Raw genomic sequence first — 11,598 nt, 5'->3', positions numbered from 1 at the left:
GACGCATATGGGGGCACTCTTGCATTTCGAACGCTTCCAGAGAATCTTATAGCAACCCATCTAGCAGCATATGCATCCGAGTTTGGCAAAGAACAGTCAATGCTGTGGGTCTTTTGGCGAGGAGTGATCCTGGATGTTGACACAACACTTGCCGATAACAATATAAAGCACTCTGCCGTGTTTTATGTTGTCGATGATGTTATTTCCCCAACATCTGTTGTCAGATTCTCAGCTTGTTCATCGATGGCTCTTTCCAACCGCTCGCATCCGTTCAGGAACTCATCCGATGGCAGAAAATTCAAGTTCTTGACCATCAAAAGCCTTGATAAACGGATATTACTTCCAAGGTCGATGCTAGGAACGTACGACGTAAGTTTATACTGCCTGTGGTCCTTGAAATTCCTTTAAATCACAATAGGAAGCAATAGATGCCATTTCAGCGCATTTTCCAAAGCTCAAGAAAGAAACATTATCTCTGCGAACAAATGCTTTTCCGGAATGCGAGGGCGAATACGTTGAGATCCCACCGACTACGTGGACACATGCGCTTCCAGAACTGAAATCAGTAGACGTCGAAATCGAGACCGAGACCGATGTGATCAAGCAATACCCAACAATCCAAATCTTATCCCCCGCTGGAGCGCAGTTTGAGGTAACTGTCAAACTGGACTTGGAGCAAGAATGGATGTTCGATGTTGTGATGAAACGACGTTGGAGGACAGTGGCAAGGAAAAGTGGGCCTCGATATTACCGATACCAGACCGAATGGTGTGCACAAGTCGGAGTGCAGAGGGATATTCTCCCTGCGATTCCTGGCCCTCGCGATCCAAGACCGCGCTTAGAGCGGCAGAGTGTGAGATTGCATACAAGCCTTGTCTTCATGCTAATCATTTCTTCCTTTGCCAGGGCTCTGGAAACCTAGACGACCACCACGCAGTTGTTCTGTCCAGAGACTCGGTTACTTTCTATCTCAATAGAGTTTTGCGGACTATAGGTCTGGGAGCAGAAGCTCGGGCTCATTTCATATCGTATGATCGTCTCGTTTTGGAGGGGTTCGTTTATCTGATATATCATGCCAGAAACAACCTATCTGGCCTTATGGCAAAGCCGTATGTTGCCTTGGTATTCGTTCCTCAATCCGTTTACGAAGATCAGGCGCCAATGGAAATAACGCCATATCCAGATGTCGTAACACGGATCCTTATGCTGTACAAGAGTGTACCTGCCGCACACATTGAACGATGGAGTAATGCTGTCAAACGAGCTGAGGAAAGCACGCAGCGTTGGATAGACATCATTGGTCTAGGTGCTAGGCGACACGATGAGACATTGTGTCGGGTTTGGCAATGGGCCTCACTTAATTACTTACCTGACGAATGCTGAATTGATATTCGACTTGATAGGCTATTCTGTACGGATGTCAACAATGCAATAAAAGATTCGTTAGATGTATACAAGTCGCAAAAGATCATGAGATATACAAGGCGATCGAACGCTCTAGCAATGATAACAGTCAAGGATCCCCGTTCTACATTCGTATCAGAATAATCTCAGTATTCATAATCCTCATACTCCTCCGCCTCCGCCTTTTCTGCGGCCTTCTCTTTCGCCTCCCTAGCCACCTCCTCCTTCGCCTGCTCCATACAAAACAAAAGCTCGTCGGCGATGTCCCGCTTCATTGTGAATGTGACGCGCCAGGTTTTATTGTCCGGAGTCCAGAAGGACGAGATACCGAAATCATCGAGGTTCTTGTCCTCATTTATGGCCCAGTTCGGATCGGTGCACATTCCTTTGAGTGAGCCTTCGGTGCATTCCTATAGTGAATATGTCAATAGGGAAGTAACGAAACGCAAGGCAGAGAACGTACTATCATGAAATCTTTGACATGACTAGCCAAAAAGAACGCAAGGTCTCCTGGGCACTAGAAATTCAGCGTGGTCACCTGCGTGGTACCACGCGTGCGTGGTGCGTGGCCACGCACGCCACGCAAGTCATTAGTTGAACTTGAGTTGAACTTGCCTTGACAGTACATATATACTGTGTGATGATAAGAATGCTTCGCTAAACATATCCTTTTATCTATTTCTTATTCATTGGTAAATTGTTTGCAACAAATAGATCTTTGTTCAAAAATATTTCAAAGCTTAAATTCCGCCAATTAGAGTTTTTAGACCTTCAAATCTCGATTTCTAGGTACCATTGTACCTTCCATGAGTGTATTTAGGATTATAAGAAGGTTAAATATCGAAAATTAGGTGCACTCTCATTTTGCTAGCTTGAAGTTATTAATCCAAAGATATCGCAACACTATGAACATCAATTCAACGTTGCCTTCGCATCAATTGTTCCTTGATTGCTCCAATACTACCAAACCGATCATTTAATTTCCACAAGAACAACCTTTCTTTATGTACGGGTATACCTTGGACCACGCAACCAACCACGCTTGCGTACCACGCAGCCACGCAACCACGCAGCCACGCAGCCACACCACGCAGGCTGACCACGCACAGCCACGCTGACTAACCACGCAACCACGCAGGCACCACGCAGGCTTCACATAGAGACCACGCCAGCCCATATAAGGTTACCCTCAGAAAGTACATCCTTCGTATAATTGCCTCTTGATTGGCTTGTTTCTTCAGTGTCATTCACATCAAAGAAATCCGTATTCCTTCTCATGTTATCCTCTTCACTGGGAACCCCACATTGTGTGCCTTATTACTTATAGCTTAGCAGACCACCTCTAAGGCCTTTTCATACTGTTAGGATACCCGTAAAATTATTTACTTCAGCTAGAATACATTTGATCTTCTTAAACTTGGCAATCAAGTTCGAAAATTTCATGATATTGACCATATTTTGAAGCATTTCGAAATCCCACCAAAGCTGTCATATTTAAATCTTACAGGTATTGACAATCAAACTGATTCTATGCGAGGATTGACAGAAAAGAACGGAATACGTCGACTCTCGAGTCGTGTTTGATGGACTCGATCAACTTTTGATGGGAGCCCCGCAATTTGTCGACCACGCTGACGACCACGCAACCACGCACCACGCAGCCACGCAGCCACGCAGGCTACCACGCAGAATTCTTCTTGCCCAGGTCTCCTTGTGTACGAATGCCGGCGTCTTCGGGAGAAAAGGTAATGGTCCTTCTAGTATTGTATCCCGGCCACTAGATAATAGGTATAAATTCAGCATCTACCATCATCAGAGCAGACTCTACTCACAAATAAGTGCCAGACGAATTCGGCCCTGCCTTGGAATTTCTTTTCCCAAAAGGCCGGTACGTTGGGGCTAGTGAGGTTCCTTCTCGAAAGTGCGTCTGTCAACGAGCAGCCAAATATTACACCATCCGAGACGGTGGAAGTGGTGAACAGAGTAGTACATTCGTCCAGTGGATGTATGGCTGGGAGATTCACTTGCGGAACAGGGACATTGCATAGCAACTTTGCTCTATCTGTTCGTGGCACTTTGAGGCGGGTATCTGACTGAATAAGGAAGACGCGTTGTCGGTTGGAACGTTCACGCCCGTCCGAGAGAACGCCGCTGGACTCGGAAAGGGAGAGACTCGGATATGCAGGGTTGGATGTGGGCGGGGGCACGTAAGATGACTAGGTCACAGTTAGTTTAAGTCGCCGAGGAGGGAATAAACGAACGTAAGGTCGCGGTTTTTTGGGACCGTCCTAGAATATGATCAGCTACAAGGCCAAGTAACAAACGAAGAGGAACAAACCTCTTGTTTCATCTTCGATGTGGCCTTCCTTCGAGGTTTCGATGAACTGGTCTTCTTCTTGGAGACCGGCATAACAGAATAGAGAAGTATCGAATTCAGCAGAAGATGGTAGGACCAAAAAGAGATGTGAAGGGTCTGTATTGTCTGCCGCTGGTCCAAGTGGCGTGTAACTGACTTCCGAGGCTCGGTTCGGAGCACTGTCAAAGGCAAACGGTTGCGATGTCTTAGATGGACTTGGTACGAACAAAGAAAAGGTAATTGATCGTGCGTTTCATCCGATCTTCTTCCTTTTGGAATGAATGGCACAGTGAACAGACCCTGAAGGTAATAGTCAATCATTAAAAGCAGATTAAAAGAGTTAAAATTGATAGCGCCCACCTTTAGAGAAAGAAAAGTCGTCGGAGTATATAGGAGGGTCAAAGCGCAGATTAGGCACTCGCCAACACTTTCAAAAGTCGGAGTCTTCCATTAATAAATTGAATGATCAAATTGTCAAAGCCCCAGCCATGATAACAAAGAACTGTGAGCACGAGAATGGGTCTGCTAAGATCACAGATATGAACCAGCAAACGTTGCACATTGTCCATTCTTCAGGGTATGGCAGCCGGCCAACTATTTGGCATTTGCTAGATACTCAACAAACGCGACAGGGTATAATAAGCATGAAGTGAGTGGGACATTATACGATGATTCCGCGAGCCCATTGGCTGAAGATGGTCCCAGTTCAGCTGGGAGGGCTGATCACAGTTAGTAAAGAACGAAGGGTCTGACAGTGATGGGCTCTCGACTGGCATTTCGGGCGAGCGAATGATGTGGAATGGTGATTTGGGTGGGTTCGGGAAGGAAGCAACAACTTGTTCTCGTTCGGCCATCTTCGGCCGGCTTGGTACCATGCCGCCGGATTTTCGGGTCCTGCCGCTCGCCGATTTGCTATCATGAAGATTGCATGAAGATTGCATGTACTTTCTCATTCTGGTGAATTTTATCTCTAACATTTCTTTCACGGTTGTTGATTGTACTTAGGTGGAATTATCCTCCAACCTGCCAACAGATCAACAGTTCTGCCGTCGACTGAGGTTGACACTTTCACCTAACTTCAAATTCGAACGATATGGTGGTCCCACGCTGCCCGCAGCCCGTAACTATCTGTTCTGATATCATTCCCGTATCCAATGCGGCTCTATCCTTTTTGGAGTGAACTTCTATCACTGAAGATATCTTTTACAGCCAATCCCGACGTAGTTGAGCACCAAACGTCGTAGCGCCGCTCAAGTCTACGACAGTACTTTTCCAAGACACTGATTGGCACCAGAATGCACCTCAAATGATTGTCTCCTTTCTATCTGTGGCCTCGTGTGACGCAATCTCAATCTAACTCCTGGGAAACTCATAATATGCGCTTGATAGACTGACGAAAAAAGGTATGACAATCTATCCGAACCTATGCTCATAAACCTTGGCTTGAGCAACCGAGAAGGCTTTATTGGGAAAAGCTCATACGGAGTCGACAAAGGTGCGCATTTAAAGATTAAATGGATTAGATCCTTCATGATATGATTCTGGCCGGCAGGCTCCACCGTGTACGGCATGAAGCCTTGTTTTTATGCTCTTGTCTTGTCTTCGTGAATATCAAACTGTACGTCACTCGCAGGCCCTATTTGAGTAAGACCTATCACACCTATCTGAAATTATCTCATTCTCTAACTGTCATGACCAATTTTTCTCCGGCCCATATAGCATGCGCCTATCACGCGTAACGTCATGATTTCTCGGAAGTTTCTGTGTCAATCAGTGAAGGTAAATACCTATCCTTGTCTTGACTCCTGGGATTATTCTGACCTATGCCTGCATGTCGTCTCCTGCCGTTAACAATCTACTAGGAAATAATCTTGATCATATACTTATTCCCGTATCATTCTAACGTAATATCTTTTTCCTGGACCTGTCAAATCCAGGGCGCTATTGACCACGTACGAGGGACGGCACTATTGGTACTTCGACAAACTGGTGCATCTGAAGCTGTTAAGAGAAGGATGCACTCACATCCGTGGGCTACGAATTCGCCACGACTTGCCACGACTTCCTCACCTTGGCTCTAGAACTCCATTACTCCTGGTCATCAGTCGGCTCTTATGAAGGCATTGATGCGAACCGCATCGCGATTCATGCTTCGATCTATTGTATTAGTCAAAGAAAACACTTCATTTTGCGCTCTTCAGGGCTAGATTTGCCCCCGTCAGAAATCCGGGGGAATCATCATGTGAGTGTATGTGTATGTTGAATCTTCGCTCGATCTTCGTGTGATTTTTAGGACACCAATGGAAGGACAAAAGTCGCGTTATCTATAGTAAGTGAATATTTAAGTACCACCTACCGAATATCCTTTCCCACTCTCTTATGTCTTTATTCAAGATTCCTCTCTTGTTCTCTGACGCAATCTGCATGCGGCTTACAGGGAAACCTCCCAATGATCCACTTCCTTTAGTCGAGCATATTGTTCCCGGCTGGAGAGAGAGATTTCTCAAGAGCCTCGCATGGCCGTGCGCATTCCTGCGGGTAAGTCGTCGGTAACACCTTGCTGATCGTCTGGTCCATATCTCTTTCGGCCAGGTCATATCTTGGTCTATCTGTATCATTGAAGTGACCGTCATATTGGCCTACCACTTTCCCTCACTTTCCGCATCTCATTTCATCCTGTCGACCTTGGATTTTAACGGCCGTACACATGGAATTGTCATTACCCCTCTCTTCCTCTTGGGGAACGTCCTCACGATTGCGGGAACCGTTATTCGCCTGTGCTGTTATCGCGTGCTTGGGCGCCTTTTCACTTTCGAGCTCAGTATACACCAGGATCATTGCCTCATCGTGCGGGGACCCTATTCCATCGTTAGACACCCTAGCTATACGGGGATGATCTTGACCATTCTTGGCGCAATATGCAGCCAATCAACCGGATCGTGGGTAATGGAATGCGGGTTCATCGACATGTGCTTGGGGAAGGTTTTGGTCGTGTATTGGTTACTCGTTGCTGCAGCAGTTGTGGCAAGCCTTTTGCTTAGGATCTCCGTCGAGGATCGATTACTCCATAGGAAATTCGGTCACGAGTGGACAGAGTGGAACCGAAAAGTGCCGTATGTTCTGATACCCGGGGTGTATTAGGGATTCAGAAATCTAGAAGCGGTGTGCAATTTGGCACCCGTCATAGATTATTATCGCCTGACCCCAATCTTTAGGAACTTGCACCGTCGATTCGGCGCTGTTGTGTCTGGGTCCTGGGAAGGGGGAATCACACTTTAGATGAAGAATGTAGAGTAGTTTGCTGAAGAAGGGATCTAATGAACAGTTTATATGAATTCTTATATAAATAGCCAAAGCTTCTCAGTAGCTGTAAGGAGCTGGAATCGCCATTTTCCTGACCCCTTCTGTCCGTTGTTTTGGCCGGAAGGCATTCTGTAGCCCAAAGTATGCGCCTCGAGAATGATGATGGGAGATTCGTTGAATAATGCAGACATTAAGAGCACAAAACAAGATAGGTTACCTAGATCCATTCTTAGCATAGAGGATGACTATGCGACCATTTCCAAAGAGAATCAGACTTGATACGTATCCGTCGAGCTCATATATCGGGGCCACGTGTTATTTGTTACACTGTGGAATCCAGGATTGTCAGTGTTTCCTCCGATACATGAGATGAGATAACGGGGCATCTCTTCAGAAAGAACGATGTTTATTGATCCGTTCCTACCGAATGTCGGAGCAAAATGACGTAACCATGAACTGATATCGCATGACGTTGATTTCGGAAGGAGCTTGCTGGATGGAGGAAGGAAACCTGCAAGTTATATGGTTGGCGTAGAAGTGAGAAAAATGCAAGGATCATTCGGTAATCGCAAGAAAATTATGGAATGAAAACGCCACGTGAAAGGAACGATTTCATAAGTCCGTAACCGCGATGCTTGAGGAAGATCCAAGGTCTTGAAACAGTAGTGTGGAAGTTAGGGAAAAGAGTGGATGCCAAGACGGCGACGCGTGGCTTAATCAAGGATTAGTAGCGTGTCTTTGTTGAAGGTCACGGCACGTGATGTGACTGACTCGTGTCAACAACGGCCGGCCCGTTGAGACTTGACAGCGACGAAATTTTCGATGTCGCCGTTTTCATTTGTTTCTCCCCTATTTGCACAAGCCAACTGCGCTTTCAAAATTTTACATCTTTTGTAAATCGAAAAAAATCGTCGCCTCAGGATCTTCTGGACACGATGGACTCAGACAAAATCAAAGTCAGCCTCAGTCTAGGAATCCATGTCATGAAGACCCTTTATTAACCGACATTTAGCAGAAAGAAGCACTCTCAGATTCCTCGAAATCCCTCCTGAAGCTTGGAGAGTTGGCGGCAGAGAATCCCTCTTTGTTTCAGCCCGTAGTCGAAATTGTGCGCGTAGGACTGTCCATTTTAGAAAAACCTTGCGAAAGCTACAACCCGGCCGATCCTGCTCGTCATCACAAAATGCTCAAGACAGCTGCCAATTTATTTACAGGACTCAATTCTGCCCTTTCTTCTCGAAGTTTCCGGAACGTACCTGAAGATATCGCGTCACTCCAGTCCTTGGCTGGAGCTATATATGAATGGGCACTGGTTTTCTACGAGAACCATTTCATTAATACCGGTGAAGTTATGAAGGACAAACAAATCCTCCTTGAAGTGTGTCTCCAGCTCGCCAAGTTATTTCAATCGTTCTCCCTCGTGCAGGAACTCGCTGATATCATGGCGACTACGCCGGGGTTCATTACTCGTATCACAATGCTATGGATTCACTCTATTTGGAATGCATTAGGAATGCATATTTACTACCAGCCCACCGTGATATCCCTCTCCTCGCATCGTCACCGCATCCAGCAATGCCTCGATTGCAGCATCCCGGATGACATTATAAAGAAGTGCTGCTCCATCATATTGACTCAGAAGTGGACCTTTTCATCTTCTGAGTTATATCCCATGGACGGGCCCATTGGCTTTGTCGTCTCCATCGCGGGATTCTCTGATAAATTTCGCCACGCCCTCGTCGTCAAGCATGCGGCATCCTGGTTGTGCAGACAGCTTTCTATCGTTATCTCTAAGAAGGATAATATCGACCGAGATCCCCTCCGCTCGGTTGAGCTTATTCTCACTGGACTTTCGAGGTTCGGTCTCGAGGGTCCCCATTGCATTGTCGATATGATTGACAGTGATATCATATCACTTCTGTTGGATTGCGCTTTGATTCCCGGGCCAAGATGCAAGAAGGAGTCCGTTCGTCTCTTGGAACTGATAGTAAAATTTCTCCTCTACCGCCCTATTATCCCCCGAGTGGCGAGATGCCTGGGTGGTTTGGACATTGAGAGTCAGGCTCAGGGCCTTGTACGAGATGCATTCGTAGCTCTCAAGGAAGTGGCGTTGTTGCGAGAAAAAGTACTTGAGAGCTACGTCCAATCGAAGGAGTTTACTAGATGCTCATTGTTCAAGGTAAAGTTAAATCCGGCTTTTGTTCGACTCGTTGTCCTGATCTCTTGGGCTATTAGTGTAAAATCTCACAAAAATTTGATTATAATGGCGCATCAGATGCGGAAAATAATGATAGGCCCCGACCAAATTTGAGGCACTGCGCGAAATGTCATTCCGTATTCTATTGCTCTGCGGACTGCCAGAAAATCGATTGGAAGAACGGGCACAAATTATTCTGCAAAATGACTTCGCGTAGACTTCTAGGTTAGTCGTGTATTGTTCTTATTGAATAGCCATCTGAACTAAAATTTCATTTCAGATGGATTTCCTCCCCTCCTTAATGAACGCGACCGTCATTTCATATATTATATCGTGGAACAGGACGTCCGCGATAACGAAGAAGTGATTGAAATGCTTAAAGCTGAATACAAAGGTCCGGGCGCTCCATTTGTCGAAATCAATTACGATGTTGTTCCCCGTACGATCGTAATCAAGGCATCAGAGGAGTTTCGAGGCAGAGAAATGCCGGAGGATCATATAGAGCATGTTAATGACGCCCAAAGTGGAAAGATTGTGGTTGGTTTCCAAGCTTATCATACAACAGAGGAATTATTCCATGCGATCGTGACCTATCCATTCAATTGGCTCACAATCTTTTAGATGTTTTATTTAGACCAGCTCATCCTGTCCATTCCAAATTCGCCTTTTATTCAATTGAAGAGTACTATACAAGTAGGACTGTTCTTTGCAGCAGGCAGATTAATCCGATATTTGCGCCCTACTCTATGCAAGACACCTTCCATGTCCGTGGCATTAGCGCTTCGAGGTCCCGGATCTCATTGCTTATGCCCCTCGACAACCGAAGATCTACTTTCGTTATATCAGGTCCTTTGTACACTCCGTCCACAATCCAGCACTCCAGCCGCTTACGAAGGAATGTCCCTACGTTCTTCCCAGGCCGAACGCAAAGTGCTTTGCTTGACGCGGAGAGACACCACGTCTCAAGATCGGACATGTTCAGAGCACGACCAACATGGACTCTATCAGTCAAGTCATTGAGATTTATGGGGTAGTTAAAGTACTCCATGAATACGCCGCAAGGAGAATACAGGTATAGGTGCCTGAGCGCGGTGAGTCGACGAATAAACCTCAGGTTGACAGGAAGCTTGTCTTCGTCATAGATCCTTTCGTTGTTCGTGAAGTCGGTATGAACAGTCGACGTCGTATGGGTGTTCGCGCGGTGATCTCCATGACAAACACGGTCGAGCGTGAGCGTGTCAATCTGGTACAAGGGGAAGTGCTCGATGATGCTCTCAATAGCGTCGGTGGAATCTGTACACCAAACAGCCTCGAGGTTATTGATTGTCAGGTTGCGGACGGCAGGGAGGTCAAGATATCGGAGCAAAAGTCCAACTTCCTGCGGGGTGGTGTACCCGAGAGTAAATTTATGGACATGGGGAAGAGTGAGCCGCTTGTTAGTAAGGCCAAACACATTCGGAGACACGTCGGTGGAGATGACACCGTTGAGCTCCAGAATCTCTATGGTATCTACACTCCCTGCCAGGATATCGCGCAAAATAGAGGCCGACGGCCGTTCCTCAAATGGCTGAAATCGGAGACATAGTCTGGTAAGATTCCGGGGGCAAAAGAGATGCCAACGGAAGGGAACGCCGGACAAATCCAACACTTTGAGGGACGGGTACATGTATTGGTTCCAGACAATCTGGTCAGCAGTTGATGAAATTGACGGATGCTGAAGGACGTCGATCTCTCCAGCCTGCAGATCGTCCTCGAAATCTTCTTCAAAAGCAACGTGGCTCGACGACCGGTGGCAGATCTCGAAATTTTGGAGGTGGGACATCGGTACGTTACGGAAAGCGGATAAGGCATTGACATGAGATCTCCAAAATCCTGTATCCATGGAGAAGTATTTGATGCGACGTGCATGTTGGACGAGGAGGTGAGAGAGGCTGAGAAAGTGCTTGTCGGTGAAGACCATATGTGGATGGCTGGAAGACTCGCAGCATCGTAGAATGGCGCCGAATCCTATGCGAATAATTACTTCGATGTCAAACTCTCGACGAACGTTCAAGAAATGAAGCCACTCGGGGAAGAAGACCACTTGAGGTCCCTAAGTCGAGGTCGAGGAATGGACGCTGTGGCAGCCGGGCTGTAATCTGGCGAGCATTCGGTAATGTAGAGGCGCGTCCATAGAGGTGGGATAGTTGACCATTATAGCAACGCCAGCGTTTACAAATAACAGAGAGGACGAAAGGATAGTCAACCCGACCACTGGTAGACACTGCCATAGTAAAAATTTCGACCAAAAGCTCGTTCGGGAGCTTCGCAGTGTAGTCCTTTGACGTTCTTCGATGAT

At 46.5% G+C, this 11,598-nt stretch overlaps 1 protein-coding gene across 1 annotated transcript; it reads right to left on the bottom strand.

The window, feature by feature from the left end:
* Positions 1-2,355: 2,355 nt before the first annotated feature.
* On the bottom strand, positions 2,356-3,104 carry EV420DRAFT_1612807 (uncharacterized protein). Its single transcript, XM_060475059.1, is given in 2 exon segments — positions 2,356-2,544; positions 2,556-3,104. 2 exon segments carry the CDS (start codon positions 2,649-2,651, stop codon positions 2,407-2,409), a joined length of 234 nt encoding a protein of 77 aa, XP_060321290.1. The 5' UTR covers positions 2,652-3,104; the 3' UTR covers positions 2,356-2,406.
* Positions 3,105-11,598: the final 8,494 nt, after the last annotated feature.

This window comes from Desarmillaria tabescens (assembly GCF_030435595.1).
Source record: "Desarmillaria tabescens strain CCBAS 213 chromosome Unknown EV420scaffold_471, whole genome shotgun sequence".
NCBI lineage: Eukaryota > Fungi > Basidiomycota > Agaricomycetes > Agaricales > Physalacriaceae > Desarmillaria > Desarmillaria tabescens.
The sequence above is the reverse complement of the archived record's forward strand: the minus strand, read 5'-3'. Positions and strand labels throughout refer to the sequence as shown.